Genomic DNA, 22,073 nt, shown 5'->3' with positions numbered 1-22,073 from the left:
CACCCATCCCGTAATGTAGGTTAGGCAGCAGCTGGCCCAAGGCGTCTATGTACTGATGCACAAGAGATAGGGATGGCCACCAACTTGGACAGCTTTGAAAGGGAACTAGACTTCGCTCACAGAGGATAAAGCTGCCAGCGACTGCCAGTTGTGATGGCAGCGTTGCTGTCCCCAGAATCGGAGGCAGTATGCTGGGGAACATGGCTGGGGAAATGCTAACGGGCTCAGGTCCTGCTTGTCTGCTTCCTGTGTGGGAAACAGGTTGCTAGACTAGACAGGCCATTGGTCTGATCCAGCAAGGCTCTTCTTGCAGCATTCAGCGAGGTTGTGGCCAAGCGGGAATTTTATATATATATATATATATAATTTTAAAAATTAATTTTCAACATATCATTTTCAACAGTAATCAAACATGTTTTAACATCTTATACATTTTTTTTTTACTTCCATCAATCTCATCTGAAAATTTTCCAATCTAATCACTAAACGCACATTTCCCACTTCTTCAATTACATTTAGCTCATAAGTAATATCACTGTTCTTTCTCTAATTTGCAATGCTTCATACATTTCTCCTTACACAGCTTCTTGTAGTCCTACTAGCATAATTTGTTGGTTACAGTTGCTCTTCAAATAGTTCGTATATTTCTTCCAACCTTCTGTAAATCTCTGGTCCCGCAGGTTTCGAATCCTCCCTGTCATCTTATCTAATTCTGCATAGTCCATTAATTTTGTTTGCCATTCTTTCTTTCATCGGAATCTCTTCTTGCTTCCATTTCTGGGCTAACAATACTCTTGCCGCTGTTGTTTGCGGGCCAAGCGGGAATTTTAATCTGAGTCTCGCACGCTGTATGCCCACACTCTACCCGCTATGGCACCATGGTTCTGAGTGTACACACTCAAGAGCAAGCCTATTGGTTGATGTGCAAAAGCACCCTTGGGAATTTGGGGTCCCAGAACAGTGTCTGGGGTCAGTGTCCAGGCTGTAGGTCAGACAGAGCTGGGGGAACCTGTAGCCTTTCATTGTTGTCAGACTCCGTCTCCCATCAGCCCCAGCCAGGGAGGGTGGGAGTTGTAGTCCAAGAACATCTGGAGGGCTGCAGGGTGCCCCACCCCTGTTACAGGTCAGTAGTATAAAATATTCTTCTTATTTCTAATTTCTTGTTTCCCTTAGCTTATTTCGCCTCCTGTAAACACCAGAGTCCTGGCCTTCCTCTCATCTGTAGCTGGCGACGCTCTCACCCGGCACCTTGGCGTGATCTTGCCTGCCATGATGTCCGCGCTAAAGGGGAAGCTTGGGACTAACGAAGAGCAGCAGGTAAGAATGTTTTTGGAGAGAAAGATGAGCTGAAGCTACCGTATTTTTTGCTCTATAAGACTCACTTTTCCCCTCCTAAAAAGTAAGGGGAAATGTGTGTGCGTCTTATGGGGCGAATGCAGGCTGCGCAGCTATCCCAGAAGCCAGAACAGCAAGAGGGATTGCTGCTTTCGCTGCGCATCGATCCCTCTTGCTGTTCTGGCTTCTGAGATTCAGAATATTTTTTTTTCTTGTTTTCCTCCTCCAAAAACTAGGTGTGTCTTGTGTCTTAATAGAGCAAAAAATATGGTATTTCATTTTCTCCAATGTGCTCAAGGTGGCATACATGGTTCACACCTCCTCCTTTAATCCCCACAAGTGAGGTAGGTTAGGCCAAGAGGCAGTTACTGGTCCAACTCACACCCAGCGATCTCCATAGCCAAGTGGGGACTTGATCCTTGGTCTCTTCCAGGTCCTAGTCTAAACCACTACTCCATGCTGGACCCCCAGCTAGAGTCTGGCACTGATAGGAATTCTAGTCCAAAGCAGCAGTAGCGCACCAGGTTGGTGAAGGTTGCTGGCAGTGATGTTGCAAGTAGAAGGTGGCACAGGAACAGAGAAGCTGGGGAGGGACAGAGAAGACTGCCAGTCGGTCATTGCCAGCGATAGAGGATTTGTATCATTTCTGTGACATCATTACCATTACCATTGAATTTATCAATTGCTTTCTAAACCACTGTCTCAAGGTGATTAACATATAAGATGGTTAGAAACCATCAAGACACCAAAACAACCAGTACATTTAAAATAAGGCTAAAACCCAAAAAGGGGACACTTGTGGCAAAGACCCATTCATTCAGCTGGGAAAACCTGTCAGAACAAAAATGTCTCCAGTTTCTGGAAAGTGCAGGTAGTGGATGCCTGTCGTGTCTTGCCAGGAACAGAACAAGGATGGACACACTAAAAGTCTTGCTCCAAGTTACTCCAGAGGAGGCTTCTGAGATCTTTGGGACGTGGTCTGTTGGAGTTTCTCCCATAGGGTATATAAGACTCAGGTGGTCTCTCAAGTAACCAGTCCTTATATTTTTAGTGCTAGCACCTTGAACTTGGCCCAGTTGTAGATTGGCAGCGAGTCAAAGCAGCAGTAGTCTGGCCCCACAAGCAACATAGCCACCGTATTCTGCAGCAGCTGCAGCTCCACAGAAAGCGAATTGTAGTAATCCAACCCTAAACATGTCGCTCCACCACCACTGCCTTTTGGTCTTCATATGTCCATTGAACTATGTGACTAAATCCTACCTTTAAGAGGGCTCACTAAATGGGGAGAAGAGGTCTATTTCCTTTAGACAGCAAGGTGAAGGGATCTCCGGCGCGCCATCTTGGGAAGGACTCGTTCCCAGGATAAAGTTGCGGCCAAAAACCAACAGGACACCCATTGCTACTTTCCCAGGAGATGTCAAACTGCCAGGTGGTCATCCTGTCGGTGGAGGATGAGGCCGGGCAGAGGATTATAATCGAGGACCTGCTGGAGGCGACACGCAGCCCCGAGGTGGGGATGAGGCAGGCAGCCGCTGTCATCCTCAACATCTACTGCTCCAAGACGAAGGCCGACTACACGGCCCACCTGCGGAGCCTGGTCTCGGGCCTGATCCGGCTCTTCAACGACACAAACACTGTGGTTCTGAACGAAAGCTGGGATGCTCTCAATGCCATCACCAAGGTAGGAGCCAGTTGCTTCTGAGAGGATGATGATGCTGTGATTGGTTCAGGGACATTAAAATTGAATGAGATAAATTAAAATTGAATTGATTAGATAGAGTTTGGTTAGACGCTCAGAAGAGGTGATCTCCGATCAATCAGTTGGTGGATTTTTACCGTTTTGTGTTTAAGGCAACAGCATTGTAATGCTATAATACAAAGCAGCAGTATCAACAAGAAAGTTGATTGCATTCCCAAGGGCCAAAGGTTTGCACCTTGCACCCTCTTGAGGGTGTGGGCAACATCTGAATGTTGTTGGGGAGGAAGTTCTGTAATTGGGGATGCAGGGAAGGCAGCCACCACCAGGAAGGCCCTGTCTCACATCATCACCTGCCCTGCAGAAGCTAAAGTTGGAAAAATAAGCAGGACATCCCCAGCAATTCTACCTCCGCTGTTGGCTGCTAGCTGTGATGGATATGCTTTGCCTCCACAATTGGAGGCAGCAATGCTTCTGAAGACCAGTTGCTGGAAACTGCAGGTGGGGTGGGGTGTCCTGCTTTTGGGTTTCCCACAGGCATCTGGTTGGCCACATTGAGAACAGGATGCTGGACGAGATGGGCCATTGGCCTGATCCAGCAGCAAGGCTCTTCTCATAGTCTTACGCTGAAAGCAGTACACCCCTGAAATACCAGGTCTTCCTTGTGAGCTTCCAATTGGGGCATCTGGTTAGCCGCTATGAGAACAGAATGCTGGACTAGATGGACACTTTTTGTTGTTGTTTAGGGCTGTGCAGTGGTACCTGGGGTTAAGAACTTAATTCATTCGGGAGGTCCGTTTTTAACCTGAAACGGTTCTTAACCTGAAGCACCACTTTAGCTAATGGGGCCTCCTGCTGCTGCCACGTGATTTCTGTTCTCATCCGGAAGCAAAGTTCTTAACCTGAGGTACTATTTCTGGGTTAGCGTAGTCTGTAACCTGAAGCGTCTGTAACCCGAGGTACCACTGTATCTGCTAATCCTAGTCCTATCTCTGCTTCTTCCCCCAGAAATTAGATGCTGGCAACCAGCTGGCTCTCATAGAGGATCTGCACAGGGATATCCGTATGGTCGGCAATGATGCCGGTGGAGACCATGTCCCTGGGTTCTGCATTGTGAAGAAGGTAGGAGCTCTGAGCTCTGGTGGGACTCTGGAATGTTACGGTGATCTCTGCTCTGTCCTGGGTTTTTAACCATTGTTCATTTTTCTGTTTTTATTATTGTTAAGCCCGCAAAAATCTCTTGAGAAGAGTGCAGGGCTGCCAGCCTAGGTGATCTTTTCCTTCCTCTGGCCGTGAGAGGGAGAGAATTGGGGGTGGGGGTGGTGAAGGGCAGTGGTTTTCAACCAGTGTGCTGTGGCACCCTGGGGTACACCCTGAATGATGGTCCGGGGTGCCACAGGCAACACTGGTCTCTGTCCCTCTTTCCTTCCTTCCCTTCCTCTGATGCCCTCTCGCGTCTCTGCCTCCCAAACACTTGCACAGTTGTGTGTTGCAGCGGCCCTGGCTACAAGCTCCGCAGGTGACCGTCAGGGGGTGCTTCCCAGGCTCCTGTGGGGAGTTGTGAGGAGGCACCTCTCTCTGGGGCAGGGGCAGGCAGCTCAGGGACCAGGGACGGCTGCAGCAGCTGCCTGGAGGACTCCCAAGGAGAAGGGAGAAGAGGCCGAGGGAACACTCCACAAGGGAGGGCGTTTGAAAAAGGGAGAGGGGCTGCCAGCTCTGCAGGCAAGGGGTGGCAGAACTGGGATCCTGAGCCCCACAGGGGTGCCGCAAAAAGAATGGAGTTGGTCAAGGGAGCCGTGGAATCAAAAAAGGTTGAAAACCTCTGGTCAAGGGACTTCCTTGAAAAGGCAGGCAGGATGATTAGTTGGCTGACTAGAGCAGGGGTGGGAGACATCTTTCAACCCAAGGGCTGCATTCCCAGTGATGGGTGGGTGGAGCCAGAGGCAAAAGTGGGCAGAGAAATGGGTGCAGATTGTACCATTGTTCAGGAAGCTAGTCTTACCCCACACTCATTCCCCTCTCTGTCCTCTATCCAGGCAAGAAAGAGACACGGTCAGAATTCAGGGACACTTTCCAGCCAGGCAAAAAACACTCTAGGCTGCAAAGCAGGGTCATTGAGGGGTGAGGCCTGGGGAAGATTCCAGTCCACACACCTGGATGAGGGACACCATTGGAAATTCAAAAGAAAACCCCCCTCTGGTCAAGAGAAGGCAAAGCAAACAGAGAGAAGTGAATATGGCCGCCTTAGGAGCAGGCCGATGTCTCCCTTTCTCTGCTTGCTCTCCCCCACTAGCTGAGCAGAGCATAAAGGGACTATTATTATTATTATTATTATTTATTTCCCCTCTTTATTTTCAACTTTCTTGGGCACATGAAACTAACCACAATTACCTTGAATTTCTGCTTAACCCTCAAGAACGAATGGCATTTTCGCTGGCCAGGTTTAATTCAAACCCATCCAACCTCCTTTGGGGAAGGTTCTCAGCCAGGGTGGAAGGAGAAAGAACTTGCCCATGTGAAGACCACCTGGTGGAAAGCCTTACACATATGGTTCTTAATTGTAAACTATATGCTGATCTTCATCAGCAATTTCTAGATCCACTCTGTATCCCCAAATGGAAACCAGAGTTGGAGGTCATACATTTTCTATTACTGGGGAATGATCAGGAGCTCACCGAGTTAGTGGCTAAATATCTCTATTTGGTTTTTTGTCGTTGAAATACACTGCAGACGCCTGATCTCCCCCTGGAGACCTAGAGATGTGACGATAGACTGCTCTGCCTCCTTTCTTTTAGCAAATGTTTTGTGCCAGTGGGGAAGTGGTAATTCTGTATTGATTTGTTTTGGATGTTTGTATGGGATGCCAATAAAAGGTTTGATGATGATGATATTATTATTATATGGATATCGCCCTATACCTGTGGGTCTCAGGACAGTTACACAATATAAAACACAAAACTCTTACGACTTCCCTCTTCATTTATTCCCCACTTGTCTTGTGTCCCCCCCTTTTACACAGGGCGTAACGTCCATCCTTCCTGTGCTTCGGGAGGGAGTCCTGACGGGCAGCTCGGAGCAGAAGGAGGAGGCGGCCAAGGCGCTGGGGCTTGTGATCAAGCTGACCTCGGCCGAAGCCCTGAAGCCCTCCGTCGTGAGCATTACGGGGCCGCTCATCCGTATCTTGGGAGACCGGTTCAGCTGGAACGTCAAGGTGGCTCTTCTTGAGACGCTAAGCCTTCTGCTGGCGAAGGTAAGTGGCAAACGCTTTGGGCGGTCGCTGTGCATTGAGAAACATTTTGAGAACGGTATTATCAGAATGAGATCCTCTGGATTGAAGGTTGAGGAGCCCTGCTTAGAAGCTGCGTGCTTCTTTGCTCCAGCTTTCCTACTCACAGCAGACCTCTAGTGCCGAAACCTTGAGGAGCAGCCCCAGTAAGATCAGCCTGGCAAACAAGCCAACAGAAATCACAAGATCGCTGTCCCACAACAGACCCCCACGTTAATGATTTGTAGCCTGAAAGAGAGGCCTTTACTCAAATTGCTTTGAGTAATTTTTGCAAAACAAAATAGGGTGTAAAAGTATAAAATATAGAGAAAAGTTGGAAAAAGGAAATGAGAAAGAAACAGTTTACCAAATATGACATTAGACCCACGTTGAGGACGAAGGAAGTCAATTAGAAAAGAATAAGAATTGAAATATGGATATATGTTTATTATTTGTTTTGTATTTGTATTTTTTTTTAAAAAAGTCTGTTCGTTGTGTGTGTTTGTGTTGTAATAGTAAGCTAATAAAAAGCATATACATAAAAAAGAGACATTTAGTTTTTTAAAATCACATTTCCTGGCCTAGTCACCTCTAAGAGATTCTTACTTGCCAAAGGTGACTAGAAGAAAGTATCTGTTCTCCCTTTTTGCTGGGCTGGCTCAGTCGGGAGAGCATGAGACTCTTAATTTCAGGGCCGTGAGTTTGAGCCTCGGAACTTGCCCTTTAAAGCAATCCCGTGGGTGCGCTCAGAAATTCCAGGAAGAGCCAACTATGCTTAAAACAGTCCACAAGGCTCTTCTTTGTGCTTTCTTCTTTTGCGTTGGCTTTGAATCAGAAACCAGAGAATTGATGGGCTGCCATGTTTTTTTGGAAGCGGCTGTCACACTTTTTTGCCGCCGGCTCTGCTGATGTGCTTTCTCCAACACGTTACAGGTGGGCATTGCTCTGAAGCCGTTCTTGCCCCAGCTGCAAACCACCTTCACGAAGGCGCTGCAAGACCCCAACCGCATCGTCCGCCTGAAAGCTGCCGACGCCCTGGGGAAGCTGATTGCCATGCATGCCAAAGTCGACCCACTGTTCACCGAGCTGCTGAACGGCATCCGAACCAGCGAAGATTCTGGCATCAGGCAAGCGAGATCCTGGGGGGCTGAAGTGTCGGGGGACCAGAAGCCACGCGGAGTGGTTGCTTCCTGTCTCTTGGCTTGGGGCAGGAGGGGTATCCTTTGACCAGGGACGTCTCCCAGGCAGGATTCCCAAGGATTAGGTTTGACTTGAAGGAAGTGATTGTCCCTGACTGGCTGGCAGACCTAACGTTTCTTGCTGCTTTCCAGGGACACGATGCTGCAGGCCTTGCGGTTCGTCACTCAAAGCGCTGGTGCTAAAGTTGATGCTGCTGTTAGGAAGAACATCACCACGGTGCTCCTGGGCATGTTGGGACACGACGAGGTATTTTTAATTACTGTATATACTCGAGTATAAGCCGATCCGAATATAAGCCGAGGCACCTAATTTTAGCACAAAAAACTGAGAAAACTTATTGACTCGAGTATAAGCCAGTTCACCACACCACAAACCTGGTGGTGGCGGCAAAGGCGGAGGAGGAGGAAGGAGCAGCCTGAAAGGACCCTCACTTGAGTATAAGCCGAGGGGGGCTTTTTCAGCATAAAAAATGTGCTGGAAAAGTCGGCTTATACTCGAGTATATACGGTAGTTTGATTTTTGTGGAAGCTGATCTGCCCCATATTGTGAGAAGGCTCATAGCTACGGCCTAAAGGAGAGCGACAGCTAGTTGTAGTCACAGATGGGCCAAGGGCCTCTTGGCAGCTTTGTGTGTGCTTGTTCAAAAAAAATATTACCACCTTTTTCTCCTCCTGTTCTTCCAAGGAGCTCAGGGCCACATAAACAGCACTTAATAGAATTTGGTCTTGGCTGAAGTTGAGCTTAGCAATGAATCTCCACTTAGAGCAGCACCTTTTATATACCCTGAATGTGATCCCATGGAGACTCTGCATTTAGGAAAACGAGGACGCTTATTAAAGGAAATACTTGGTTGATAGAACTAGGATATTTTCATCTAACTAAGGTGGGGGTGCAAAGAGCCCTGTTTGTTCTTTTATCTCTCTAGGGGGAGGGAGGGAGGAAAGATGTCTCATCCCTCAAGGGTGGGAAGTCAGAAGTGAGAACAGCAGCCCTAAGGGTACCAGTCCAGCATCAAACCTGAACAGGACAGGAAGGTTGGGGAGTCTTCACTCAGTCTATCTCCACCTTAATACAAGATGAGTTTGTTTCCCAGGACTTTAACAAGTCCTCTCTTCCCTGTTTTCCCCCACCGGGCCTCACTCGATTCATTTTTTTCACTCGTTCGCAAAATGAACTCGCCCCTTAAAATCGAGTGATTAACACAAGAGTGACTGCGAAAGAGTTCTCAAAGGGAGGGGACATCTGGTACGAGGGTGACCTCATGCTATTCTTTTGCCAGGCATTAAGCGTATAGGAACAGAACCCAGAGAAACCCAAGTGTGTTCCTGCTAGAACCTCTGTTTTGCTGGAAAGCCTCAATGTTACTTGAAATATTTCCTTTTAGGATGCCACCCGTATGGCCTCCGCTGGCTGCCTGGCAGAGCTATGTGCGTTTCTGTCGGAAGAAGAACTTGGCAGCGTTCTCCAGAATCACCTGTTAGGTATGCTTTGGCAGGTGGTGCAGAATGATTCCCAGGAGCAGAAAAGGTGTCCTCCCTGCTTGTCGCCATAGAGTGGTCCAGACCTGGGTGGGGAAACAGTACTGTCTTCTCTGTCCACTAGGAGGCAGTAAAAAGTATTATGATTGGGGCACTCCATTACATGCACAATGACAACAGACCTCAGACTGGGTGGCATGCTAGGGGTTGGGTTGGTTGGAGTGTACTGGTTCAGTTCTTAAGTTACGGATTTTAAATTTACACTCGGAAAGCTTTTTCAGGCCATTGCCCCCTCGGTTGCACAAACACATTTCCAGTGCCCCCTACCCTCTAAAAAGCATTGTTCAAAATAGCAGTTTCCACAACCCACTAAGGAAGATAATAACACAATAAAATTCAAAAGAGTAACAATTGATTGCACATTTATTCAGTATGCAATTAAGACTATTTAGTTAACTTAACAAAATTGACAAACTTAATCACTGCTTGATTGAGTTTATATACTGCTCTATACCAGGGGGTCTCAGGGCATTTGACAGAGTAAAATCAAGATATAAGACCACAAAATACCTAATAAAAATAAAAACAACCCAATAGCCCCCCCCAAACCACATTTTAAAAGGGCATAGGATGTAAATCGGATCAACCAAAGGCCTGGTTAAAAAGGAACATTTTTGCCTGGCGCCTAAAGGTGTATAATGAAGGCGCCAGGCAAACTTCCCTGGGGAGAGCATTCCACAGACAGGGAGCCACTGCAGAGAAGGCCCCGTTCTTGTGTTGCCACCCTTCAGACCTCTTGAGGAGGAGGCACACGAAGGAGGGCCTTAGAAGATGATCTCAGGGTCCAGGTAGGTTCATATGGAAAGAAGTGGTCCTTGAGGTATCGTGGTCCTAACCGCTATTCAAAGTCGGATAGCCATTTACACCTCCTGTGACCCCCCCTTGCATCTTTGTGCCCCCTTCAGTAATCCCAGGGGGCAGTACGACCCAGTTTAGGAACCATTCTTTTAAAATGATTGGCATCCTGAAAATACAGGTGCCATCCAGATTTGCGGGGGAGAGGAAGTGTTGGCCTGATGCCAGGCTCAGAAACTCTCTTCCTTCACTCCTGCAGCGGACGTCTCTGGCATTGACTGGATGGTGCGGCACGGGCGCAGCCTGGCGCTTTCCGTGGCTGTCAGCGTGGCCCCCGGCAGAGTGTGCGCCCCCAAATACAGCAACAGCGTCCATGAAATGATCTTTAGCAATACTACTGCGGACCGGGTAAGCGTCTCCTTCCAGCATGGCTGTTGGGTGTTAGGCCTTAAATCCGGGAGGCCCTGATCTGAAAGACAAAACGAGTACCGCCTCGAGGTTGTGAGGTCCAGTGGCAAGGAGTTCCGAATGTCACTTTCCTGCTTCTTCTTCTCCAGATCCCAATTGCGATCAGTGGCATCAGAGGGATGGGTTTCCTGATGAAGTACCACATAGAAGCCAATGGGGGAAATCTGCCCGCCAAACTCTCCAACCTCTTCATTAAGGTGAGCCCCTTTCTGAATGTATGGGATGGAATTTGATGGTAATCAGAGATCTGCTTTCCAGGAACCAGCCAGATGTGGTTTGGATGAGCACAGGACTGTGGCCTGTCCTTTGCTGGCTCCTTCCTTGCTGTGTACAAGGAGCCTGCATGTAAGCCCTAGAGCAGAGGGGTCTGATGCGCGGCCTGAGGGCCACATGTAGCCCTTGACGCTTTTTATGGCGGACCGCAGCCAAATTTGACACCCCAGCTTTGGGGAAATGTGGGGGGGGGGGACTCTAGGACCCTGCCAGAGCCTCACGCCTCCTTCCAAAAGCCTGGCACAGTGCTTAATCCAGCTTTGGGAAGGCAGCCTTGAGGGTTGAGGGGGGTGTCAAATTTTGACCTCGCTCCCCGCCCCCAACCTGGCAGAACAAGGCAGTGTGCAGCCCCCAGGTTCCATGTTGAACTACTCTTGCAGCCCACTTGGTATAAAAAGTTAGGTTGTCCTGCCCTAGAGCAAGAGGCTTGAGCAATACCAGCAGGTTCCAGGAACCCTCTTCATTGTGAGATTTAGCGGGGTGATGTATGGGTGGGGCCAGGATGGAGGGTTGGGAGTCCTGGGTGAGAGCCAGGAGGCCGAGAGGTGCCGAGTGTGTCAGAAGAAGGAAATTGTATCAGGATACAATGAAGTCATTTGTATTATGCCCTAGCTATTGCCTAGGAGAGAGAGACCTTCTCGGTGGCTGCTCCCAGACTTGGGAAGTCCCTTCCACTGGAGGCTAGGCTGGCCCCTTTTCCGTTTTCCTTTTGCGGGCACACAAACACTTTTTTTCTTCTGACAGGCCTGTGGCCGCCACCGACTGTTTTCTGACGGCAGGTGTCCTGTGACTGTACAGTGGTACCTCAGGTTAAGTACTTAATTTGTTCTGGAGGTCTGTTCTTAAGCTGAAACTGTTCTTAACCTGAAGCACCACTTAACCTAATGGGGCCTCCTGCTGCCACCACGCGATTTCTGTTCTCATCCGGAAGCAAAGTTCTTAACCTGAGGTACTGTTTCTGGGTTAGCGGAGTCTGTAACTTGAAGCATATGTAACCTGAAACGTATGTAACCTGAGGTACCACTGTAATGTGTTTTCACTGTTTTTAATTCTGAATTGTAAATATCACCATTCTTTCTAAGGACAACCTGTAGTTGTTTGTGCTGAATTGTTTTGTTAGTAAAAATTAGTTTTCCCCTGCAGTGTCTTCAGAATCCATCCAGTGACATCAAGTTAGTGGCAGAGAAGATGCTCTGGTGGGCCAACAAAAGCCCCCTCCCTCCCTTGGATCCCCAGACCATGAAGCCCATCCTCAAAGCGCTTCTGGACAACACAAAAGACAAGAACACCAGCGTCAGGGCCTACAGCGACCAGGCCATCGTCAACCTCCTGAAGATGCGAGAGGGCGAGGAAGTGCTTCAGGTACTGGCCCATCTTGGAGGAGGAAGTCAGTTTCTCTTCCCCCTCTCCCCTCCCTTCCTCACGCTCTCTACTAATTGGCAGAAGCATCTTCTTCCCAAGTTGTAAAAATCTCCCACTCCTGGTTCTGTGCTGGTGGTAACGCCAGCCAAGTCCTTTGTAGTGTGTGACCTCTGTCCTCTCTGCTCACCCCCTTGATAAGGAACTGTGGACCTCCATTCCTCCACCTCCAGCTACCCCCTCAGAATGACGCCGCATCGCGGTGTCACATTGTTTAGGGATGATAATTATTTATAATTTCTATGCCGTTCATCTGACCGGGTTGCCCCAGTCACTCTGGGTGGCTTTCAACAAAATAAACCACAGTAAGACATCAGACATTAAAAACTTACCTACGCAGGGCAACTTTTGGTTGCCTTCTAAAAGTTGTATAGCTATTTACCATATTTACTCGAATCAAATGCTCATCTTTTTTGGCTAAATTGCATCGCGAAAATTAAGGTGCGCGTTAGATTTGACAGCACATTTACGTTCGCCACCAAATACCTTTTGTGGATTCAAGCTTCTGAAAATCGAGGGGTGTATTAGATTTGATGGCACATTAGACTCTAGTAAATATGGCCTTTCCTTGACATCTGATGGGAGGGTGTTCCACAGGGCGGGCGCCACTACCGAGAAGGCCCTCTGCCTGGTTCCCTGTAACCTCACTTCTCGCAGTGAGGGAACCGCCAGAAGGCCCTCAGAGCTGGACTTCAGTGTCTGGGCAGAACAATGGGGATGGAGATGCTCTTTCAGGTATACAGGGATAGAATGGAATGTTTCGCTGCTGCCTGTCAAGAAATGTTTGCTGCCTCCCCAGATTCCTAACCGCCGCTTTCGTTTGCCACTTGTAAATTGGATGCAGACCAGGAGGAAGAGGGTTTTCACTCAGCCTTAGCTTTAATAGTGCTGATTGGTCCATTTGGGCAAACAGGGCACTGCCCCACCAATCCCCATCTGCCCTTAGCCAGTCCCCCACCTGCCTACCTTCTTCTTACAGCCAGTCAGAGGGTGGCTGTGCCCATCCATGGCTCTAGCTCCACCTATTGCTGATCTCCTTGCTTTCCCCCCTGCCAGTCCCAATGAGCATTAGCTGCCGCCATGATGAGCCACAGAAGCTCCCACACCACACACCCTTTCCTCTAATCACAATTATTTTCTGCAGTCCGTCTCCAAGATCCTCGATGCCGCCAGTCTGGAACTGCTGAACGAGAGCTGCCGTCGATCCCTGAAGAAGCTCGCTAGCCAGGCCGACTCCATCGAGCAGATTGACGACACGATCCTGACGTGATTTTCGAGGCGCAGAAGGGAGAGGTGGCCCTTGTTACCCATCACTGCATCAACATTACAACTCAAAACACCAGTGGAAATGTTTTCATTTTTGAAAATGCTAAATTCTGATGGGCGCTTATGGAAAACAAAGAAAAAAGGGCTTCCGGAGTATTTTAATAAAGAAATAAACCAGAATAGCCTTAATAAGAGTTCTGATAGGTTAAGTAAATAAATAAATAGAATTTGGCTCCCCCCACTTTAATTTTTTTTTTTAAAAAACACAGAATTACATGGTGAAGGAGTCCTATCAATTGTGAACCGGTAATTGGTAGTTGGTCCTGTTGTGAACCTCCCTCCCGCACCTTTGTGTTAAAGGAGCAATTCCCACTCTGTGTAAGTGGAATTAAAGAGTTCTGTGGAAGTTGGGCAGTTTGTTTTGATGTACTGCTGATTTGCTGTTGTTGTAGCTCGGGGGGCTGCAAATTCTGTAAATCAAAACTTAATTTAAAGAGCCTCAGAAATTAGAGGCGAAAGGGGGATGAAAAGTAGGCTGTTTGGGTGACAGTTTAATAAAAAGCTTTGAAACGAAACTGTGGTGCTAAAGCATTATTTGCAGATACACACTTCAGCATGGCACAGGTACGGTTTGCTGTAATTCATTAAAAAGAGCTACTTGTGGTTTTCTAGAATCCAGTGATGTGCTTCCAGGATCATAAGGACTTTCTTTGGATAGTGAAATCATTTTTAGCAAATGCCTTAGCAAGGTTTTCATTTTCCTCTCTGTCAGTTGGTGAGATCATGAGCACTGACCTTTGAAATACCACCAGCCCTGCTTAAAAATCACGTGCAAGGTTGTTCGGTAAGATCCCTCTCTTGTACAGAAGATGGCAGTTGGAGACAGGGTGTGTTATGTGATGAGCAAGTAAATCCCATCTGCAGATACTGGATCCCTAAGTGGAAACTCAGTATATCACAGAATTGTAGAGTTCAAAGGGACCACAAGGGTCATCTAGTCCAACCCCCTGCAATGCAGGAGTCTTGCCCAATATGGGGCTCAAATACACAATCCTGACTCTACTAACTGGATGAGAAGCATACAGCTAAAACAGTTTTTTTAATAATTCAAAGCATGCAGAAATAACAAAACATTTGCAAATGCTGGCATTGGTCTGAAGCCTCAGAACTGCCCCTTTCAGCAGAGAGAGCTGATCACCACAAGCAAAGGGATCTGCTCCCTTTCAGCAGAGAGAGCTGGTCACCACAAGCAAAGGGATCTGCTCCATTTCAGCAGAGAGAGCTGATCACCACAAGCAAAGGGATCTGCTCCATTTCAGCAGAGAGAGCTGATCACCACAAGCAAAGGGATCTGCTCCATTTCAGCAAAGAGCTGATCACCACAAGCAAAGGGATCTGCTCCATTTCAGCAGAGAGCTGATCACCACAAGCAAAGGGATCCGCTCCATTTCAGCAGAGAGAGCTGATCACCACAAGCAAAGGGATCTGCTCCATTTCAGCAGAGAGAGCTGATCACCACAAGCAAAGGGATCTGCTCCATTTCAGCAAAGAGCTGATCACCACAAGCAAAGGGATCTGCTCCATTTCAGCAGAGAGCTGATCACCACAAGCAAAGGGATCTGCGCCATTTCAGCAGAGAGAGCTGATCACCACAAGCAAAGGGATCCGCTCCCTTCACTGAACTGCAGGTTGCCGCAGGCACGTAATTCCATGCCTCCTGTCCCAAATTAAATTAAACATCTAAAAGTTAAAATGGCTTTGGCTGTTCAATTCTCTTCCTTGTCATTCTGAGCCTGCAGCTGCAAGCGACGGTGATGCAATTCCAAATGAACCTTTTTGAGAATGAGCAATTCCAGCCTTTTGAGAGGGTTCTAGAGTGTGGCCCTTGCCACGCATCATTGCAGGCGGATGAGCAAGAGTACAGTTCTCCAAGTAGACACTCCAGGTGTCGGCTTCATCCAGCTCTTTCTCAGCCCGTGTCTGATCTCTTTTTTTTTACAAAAAATGAAGCCTTTGTCCTTAGTCTTTTCGACCCGGCCCTTGCGGGGAGGGGGGCTTTCAGCATATCGGTGGAGCGCTGTGTGCTCGCTTAGGGATTGTCACTCGAGACTGTAACCATTGTTTGTAATCCTCCATGGGCATCTCCACAATATATTCACGCAGGAACTATGAAAGAGGCGAGAGGGAATGTGTGACAGGTTGTAAAGGAGAAACATACAGGCCACAGAGCAGGGGTGAAGAACCTCAAGCCCAGGGGCCAAATGTGGCTCTCTAGGGTTCTCTATCTGGCCCTAGTAACTAAGCCCTCACCTGTCCTGCTTTGCACCTTCCTTGAGTGTTTCTTGCCTGGCTAGAATTTGCCCTTGAACTCTGATAATACCATTCTGGTTTGTTTTTTGTTCCGCTGTTTACATGCATGAGGTTGTTGCTCTACCTTTGCACATATACGCCTTTTATAAACAAAAATCTCCAGGAAGAGCACGATGGCAAATGGTACCAGCCTTGGCCACTGTTCTTCACACCAGGCAAAACAGAAGTGTCTGCTTTTTTCAGGGGGCAACAGGCAAATGCCCATTTCATTTCCTGAAATAATAATAGTGAGGTCTTGCGCAAAAGTGATGAAGAGGTTTTGCACAAGACCTGGAACTCGCATGCTTTTTAAAAACAGCCCAATTAGTTTCCCCACCATCTACTGGGTGGATATCTTAAAGGAATGGGTCCTCCTAACCAGGTTACTGGAAGCCGAACGGGCAGCAGTTGGTGGAAATTGGCACTGGTATTGTTTGAATTGCCAGAAACAAAGCTGTGGTTGGGGGACAAGTAAGTGGAAGGTTGGTTTGGTACTGGTACATCATTCCTGCTGCAATGTCACCCTGGTGGGAGATCTGGCTTACGAGCTACAAGGCTGGACTCCAGGGAAGGTCAGGGTTCCCCCTGCCTCTGCTGCTATAGCCCTCTAGCTGCACCCCTGCTAGTTCAGCAGTAGGGGAAGGTTGTAGCTCAGTGGTAAGGCAACTGCAGAAGATCCCAAGTTCAAATCCTGCTGTCTCCCAAGTAGGGCCCTGCCTGAAACTCTGGAGAGCTGCTGCCAATCAGTGTGGACATTACTGAGCTAGATGGACCCTAGATGGCTACTGCGGTTGTTCCCTGGAGACCCAAATCACACTCGTCTAGTCATTTGTTCAGGACTGGTCAGGAAACTCTCCTAGTCGCAGATTTACCTCCCTTCAATACCTTGTCAGTCTAAACAATCCAGCACAAAGTGAGTTAAGTATGCCATTGAGGGCGAATGTAGGGGATGCGTGTATCATCTCCCAAATATTTTCCCTTTAAACCTAAAAGCAGATTCAAGAGGCTGTGTGTATAAACAGGAAAAAAGCACGAGGACCCTCGGGCTCTTTTTCCACACAAGGTCACCCCCCTCCTCTCCACCTGCCATCATTGCTTGTACCCAAAGAGAGGGGTGTGTGAGCAGCTTCTAAAAACAAGCCTGCAGGACCATGGCACTTATGAGAAAGGAACTGTATTGGATATCTTTTGTTGGATGTTCTCTGTTCTCACGCACCCGGAGGCACTCGAGACAAACGGGAAATAGTATTCCTCTGCTGTCCAAGACTCCCCCTGCCCCCTTTTGCCTCGGGTGGTTCTTTAGCAAACTCAGGTGTTCTCCTCTCGAGGTGGTACTGAAGCAGCTCCAAGCCCGCCGCGTCCTCAATTACCTAGGACAGGAGACAGAGCCCAGAGGAAGGGGGGAGTTGTAGTCCAACAACAAGGGGGGACCCAGGGTTGAGAAAGGGTATCTGCTTGGCCACAATGAGCACAGGAAAGATGCTGGACTTGATGGGCCTTTGGGGGTATATTTTTCATCCCGGGAGTTCAATGGTGCACTATGTGAAATTGTCCATGCTAATCTTACCCTAGATCAATTCCACTGTGCTACCCTCCTTGAGCTTCCAGGATTTATATAGAAAGAGGAGAGGAGGAAACGCCTCTCTCTCTCTCAGCTCCCTCCTTTGCAAGATGGCAATAATAACGCTGACCGATCTTGCAGAGGCTTTGTACCGATTGCTCCAATAAAACAAACGTGGAGCCCTCTGAGCACGTTTAAAAAGGTAATCTAAATCATTCTGGATAGAAGCAGAGGCCTGCAGAGCACAGCATCCCTCCCAGAAGGCCAAAGATTTCTTACCAGGATCCTTGAGCTAGAGCCTAATGAACTGAATTTGTTTTCTCTCTTTTGTCATGGAGAGGCTCAGGGATGAGCAAATCTGCCTTGGGCCCCCTCGGCCCTTTCAGACAGACTCTCCTTTTGCATCTCTCACCTCCACAGCTGCGCAGATGTCCGGAGAGCAGATTTCCCAGATCCGAAGCTCCCCCAACACTTTCAGGAAGGTGGGTGGTCGGATGCGCAAGTCTGGATTCCTCGCAAACCTCTCCAGTTTCTTTAGGACTTTCTGGGTACGGTGGTCTCTCTTGACGTCATCTGGGATCCTGGCCAGCAAAGTGGAGAACCTTGGAACAGATACGAAAACAGGCATTTCAACGCAAGTGTCCTGGACGCCTTTTGGTAAGCTGTTAGGCCAGTGTTTCCCAAACCTGGGTCTGCAGCTGATTTCGGGCTGTAATTCCCACAATCCCTGACCACTGGGGTTGCTAGCTAGGGATGATGGGAGCTGTAGTCCACAAATGGCTGGAGAACCAAGTTTGTGTTAGGTTCTTCCAATATGGCATTTCCTCCACGACATGATGGAGAGCAGCTGCATGCCAAAACAGTTTCTTTCCCACCCACCAAATGCCCATGACAGGTCTGCAAGGTGCTGTCTTAAGGCTGCAAAATCCTAAAACGGGGAACAGCAAAACCTGTCCGGCTATATCCACCTCCCTACTGGAAACAGAGATGGGTTTTAAAACACCTCCCCTTGCCCACCATTTTTGCATGTTTTTATCCTGCTGGAATTTTTTTTTACATGCCTGCTGCTCATTGAGAAGTGACTTCCTGTGACTGCTGATTCCTGGGCTCCCGGAGGTCACCTGTAAACACCTCTGTGCTTTCAACTGCCTCCTGACAAGCTAGAAACTTTGGGTTTTATTTTAAAAATGCAAGTGCCAAGGTTCTTAGGAAGCTGGCTCCTGATGCCAGTACCCTGTTTTGCACTCTCCCCGCGGCAAAGCGCTCTGACTTTTAAGCCCCTTTACCCGTTTCCTCACCAGTTCTCGGATTCAGCGTCTTGTTCCGGCTCCGTCCCCACCATCGACTGCCTCATCCGCTCAAGATCTTTTCGGAACTTGGTGATGCGACTCAGGCACAGGTACTTCCTCGTGCTCTTCTCTTCTCGCCTCCTGCCAATTTAGCTCGTGTGTTGTTGTTTTTTAAAGTGAACCCTTTGAGCAAGGTGTGATTGCCAGTGCCCACCCAGGTGCAAGCTCAAATCTGCCCTGTTCTGGGGACAGGGCCGTAGGGACGCAGGACAGGCAGGGCTGAAGCTGGGAGCCGCATAGTAAAAACAGGAAGGTTTTTTAGCGGGGATGCAGGGGGACAGTTTCCCTAAGTAGTAGCAGTTGCCAGGACATTACCCTGTTTGCCTCTACATAGTCACACTGTAATTTCAGACATCGTGATATATTGGTGCATCATAATGTTTAGGTGGTGATATATCACAATGTCAAAAACCAGACAATGCCCAGCCCTAGTTCTGGGCTCGGGCTCATAACCAAGATGGAAGACGAAATATGATTTACCTCTCTAGGATGTCCAGTTGATCGTGCAGCCTGAATGCAGACTCGTGGGCCACCTCATGGAAGATATCCTTCATGTTCTGGAACGTCTGCTCTTTCCTTTTAAGGAAGAGGCTGGAGGCGAGAGAGGCAGAGGGATTAACCCACAGGCTCCAGATCTCTAGAGAGGCGGAAGAAGGGTAGGCCCAGTTTATCAGCCCAAGCTGGCCAGTTTGGGAAACGGACCTCTCCGGGGCAAACAAAAGGGCTTGGGTCGGAAAACCCTCTCCTTGCCTGAGATTCACAGCAACAGGTATTCAGATACACACCGCCTGGCACAATGGAACTGGAAGAACATAGTTAATAGTCACAGATAGCTTGATTCTCCATGAATTGGTCTCATCTTCTCTTAAAAACATCGCCACACCTTGTGGGAGAGCAAGTTCCATACTATATACTCCATGGGAAGAAGCCCTTTCTTTCGTCTGCCCTGAATCTCCCACTGTTCAGCTTCACCGGACAGCCTCTGATTCAGCTCCTGGGACAAAAAAGTTCCCCATCCTATGTTTCTCTCCTATGCTAACTCAGCTGAACAGCCCACTAAACCCCCTGCTCCAGAGACAAGTATGTAGAGAGGTCACCTTCATCACCTTACTTTCTGCCACTGAGACTTCCCTGGGTATGTGCAAACTCCTCCTCCTGGGTGATGTCAGAGTTTGTGGGAGGAGCCTCTGCACGGCCAGAATAGAGCCCCTCTTATAGACCCTCAGGAAAGAAGCCTATCTCCGCACACCTACCTTTGAGGTTTGTTGATCTGCTCAGTGGTGTCTTCGTCCGAGTAGGTCGCTGTCATGGTTTTATCTTCCCGGACAGTCACTGTCATCGAACTGCAAGGAAATTCAAAGGGAAATGGACACACACAGCTAACAATCGGGGGGGGGGGGAGGTCTGAAATCAGGGGGCTTCTTCTCTGCAAGAATGAGGTTACAAAAGTTTGCAGACCCAGGATTGTTAGCTTGAGGAATCCAGCCTCGATTACTCAGGCAAAGAATCCCGGAGCGCTTCTCTCATACACGATTGCTCTTGTCGCCTGTCTCTTCCAGACATACAGAGTTAGGGCTCTCAAGTAGCTGAGGACCCGTGCGCTGCTGTTTTGCAACGAGTGCAAGTCCAGAGTTCAAATCCCACCAACACTTCAGTTTCAAGAGAACAGCCTGCAAGTTCTGTTACGTACAATGGAACGCCACAGAAAAGACGATTTAAGTTGCTCTGAAAGAATATATTGGAGCATTTCAAGTCATTTGTCCTGGTACGTGCACAGAAAATAGAGCTAGCTGAAAGGCAGCACATGGAGAGCTAGCTGCACTGATTGTAGCAAGGCATCCCTAATTAGTATTATTAGGCCATTATGAGATTGTTCCATAATCCTAGGATGATGCTGAAGGCACCCTGGCCTTCTGAACTTGCCACTAGAGTGGTACCTCAGGTTAAGTACTTAATTTGTTCCGGAGGTCCGTACTTAACCTGAAACTGTTCTTAACCTGAAGCACCTCTTTAGCTAATGGGGCCTCCTGCTGCCGCCGGAGAACGATTTCTGTTCTAATCCTAAAACAAAGTTCTTAACCTGAGGCACTATTTCTGGGTTAGCGGAGTCTGTAACCTGAAGCGTATGTAACCTGAGGTACCACTGTACACGGCTGCTCCCCCTCCCTACCTCTTTGGCCTCTGCTCCCCTGAGGTCTCCTCTTTCGCGACTCCCGTGCTGGTCTTCTCTTCCTTCGAGGACGAAACTGAGCTGAAAAGGAAGACACTCGGATTTACCAACATTAGAGGAGTGGCAGACAAAGATGATGGAATGTGTGTTTTAGGCAAAATTGCATTTAAAAATAATCACAGAGTTGGAAGGCACATCCAGGACCATCTTGTCCAACCCCCTGCAATACAGGAATCCTTTATCCAATATGGTGCTTAACCCACAACCCTGCGTCCTGTGCTCTACCGACTGAGCTATCCCTTGAGATAAATTTGCATTAAAAAATACTGGTGAGTTTTCATATGGACGTTTTTTAAACACACACACAATCTAAAAACATTTCAAAGCAATCACACTGACTCCTGGTACTGCCGTTGCACCCATAATATTCGCACTGAAGAGCTCCTTTGAACATAAGATCTCAACTGCTCATCCTGTTCTTGCAGTGGCTTCCAGCAACTGCATGAAGAAAAATGTGTCTGAATTGCAGCAAAAACCGCAAAAATAAATGATATGGCACACTGTTCAGCTGCATCGCTGCCATGTGCACCGCACTCTGTCGCGTTCTCTTGCAGAGTCCCTACCTTTTGCCCTTCTGCCCAAACGAAAATTCGCTCTCCAGCTCGCGTCTCGACAATATGGTGTGCGAGCTGCAAAATAAGGAGCAGAAACCGAGTCTTGCACGTGACCAGAATGCAGAGGCTGAAGCAAAAATGCAACAAGAAATGCCCCCCCCCCCAAATCTGGCCTCTCTTTTGAGATACTCCGATCCAATTAACGGGTATAATTTTCCGCACTTGTCCAATCGGGGCTCTCTGAGTAGGGCCTTTGGAGGAAATTGGGGAGATGGGAAGACTCTTCAGCCACACTCACATCATATGTGAAGGACAATGCCACTTTAAACTTTCATGGCCTCCTCCAAAGAATCCTGGGAGCTGTAGTTTGATATGGGTCACTAGAAGACACCCGCTGTTGTCCCAGAACTACAATGCCTAGAGTTCCCTGGTAAGAGGGATCAACTGTTGAACGACTCCGAGACACGTAGCCCCACGAGGCGGAAGAGAAGTTTGCTAATAACTCTCAGCACCCTTGGCAAAACACGACTCACAGAATTCTTTGAGGCAAGTCGTGACTGTTCAAAGTGTTCTCAGAGCGCTCCAAATATATGGTGCGATTGTGGCTTAAGGGAGCAAGCAATGGAATGAGTTGCTGGCTGGGTATGTGGGAATGGCAGCTTGACTTGCCAACATCCATTTCTCTGGGATGACATCGGGTGTCAGGGACTGGGCAGAGGAGGAGGAGGAGGAGGAGGAGGAGGGGGAAGAAGAAGAAGAAGAAGAAGAAGAAGAA

At 48.3% G+C, this 22,073-nt stretch overlaps 2 protein-coding genes across 6 annotated transcripts in view; one reads left to right on the top strand and one right to left on the bottom strand.

The window, feature by feature from the left end:
- The window catches only part of GCN1 (GCN1 activator of EIF2AK4), a 62,693-nt gene extending 48,863 nt beyond the window's left edge, over positions 1 to 13,830 (top strand). For both annotated transcript variants that reach the window (XM_053369815.1, XM_053369814.1), the window contains exons 48-58: positions 1,174 to 1,317; positions 2,747 to 3,016; positions 4,040 to 4,153; positions 6,051 to 6,281; positions 7,230 to 7,423; positions 7,628 to 7,742; positions 8,881 to 8,977; positions 10,089 to 10,237; positions 10,387 to 10,494; positions 11,714 to 11,932; positions 13,134 to 13,830. In XM_053369815.1, coding sequence (XP_053225790.1) covers positions 1,174 to 1,317; positions 2,747 to 3,016; positions 4,040 to 4,153; positions 6,051 to 6,281; positions 7,230 to 7,423; positions 7,628 to 7,742; positions 8,881 to 8,977; positions 10,089 to 10,237; positions 10,387 to 10,494; positions 11,714 to 11,932; positions 13,134 to 13,259 — 1,767 coding nt within the window. In that variant the 3' untranslated portion in view covers positions 13,260 to 13,830. The remainder of the gene's footprint in view (positions 1 to 1,173; positions 1,318 to 2,746; positions 3,017 to 4,039; positions 4,154 to 6,050; positions 6,282 to 7,229; positions 7,424 to 7,627; positions 7,743 to 8,880; positions 8,978 to 10,088; positions 10,238 to 10,386; positions 10,495 to 11,713; positions 11,933 to 13,133) is intronic.
- A 492-nt stretch (positions 13,831 to 14,322) lies between these two features.
- CCDC60 (coiled-coil domain containing 60) overlaps positions 14,323 to 22,073 on the bottom strand; it is a 59,375-nt gene continuing 51,624 nt past the window's right edge. For 2 of the 4 annotated variants that reach the window (XM_053369827.1, XM_053369830.1), the window contains 8 exons: positions 21,308 to 21,373; positions 20,685 to 20,765; positions 19,768 to 19,857; positions 18,995 to 19,105; positions 18,464 to 18,595; positions 17,578 to 17,767; positions 16,821 to 16,974; positions 15,312 to 15,421 (listed from right to left, as the gene is read on the bottom strand). In XM_053369827.1, coding sequence (XP_053225802.1) covers positions 15,411 to 15,421; positions 16,821 to 16,974; positions 17,578 to 17,767; positions 18,464 to 18,595; positions 18,995 to 19,105; positions 19,768 to 19,857; positions 20,685 to 20,765; positions 21,308 to 21,373 — 835 coding nt within the window. In that variant the 3' untranslated portion in view covers positions 15,312 to 15,410. Of the gene's footprint in view, positions 15,422 to 16,762; positions 16,975 to 17,577; positions 17,768 to 18,463; positions 18,596 to 18,994; positions 19,106 to 19,767; positions 19,858 to 20,684; positions 20,766 to 21,307; positions 21,374 to 22,073 lie in introns of those variants that run through there. The other 2 variants (XM_053369829.1, XM_053369828.1) reach the window with 2 other exon arrangements.

The sequence above is a fragment of the Podarcis raffonei genome, chromosome 16 (assembly GCF_027172205.1).
Source record: "Podarcis raffonei isolate rPodRaf1 chromosome 16, rPodRaf1.pri, whole genome shotgun sequence".
Taxonomy (NCBI): Eukaryota; Metazoa; Chordata; class Lepidosauria; order Squamata; family Lacertidae; genus Podarcis; species Podarcis raffonei.
Note: the sequence above shows the minus strand (reverse complement) of the source record. Positions and strands in the feature narration are given on the sequence as shown.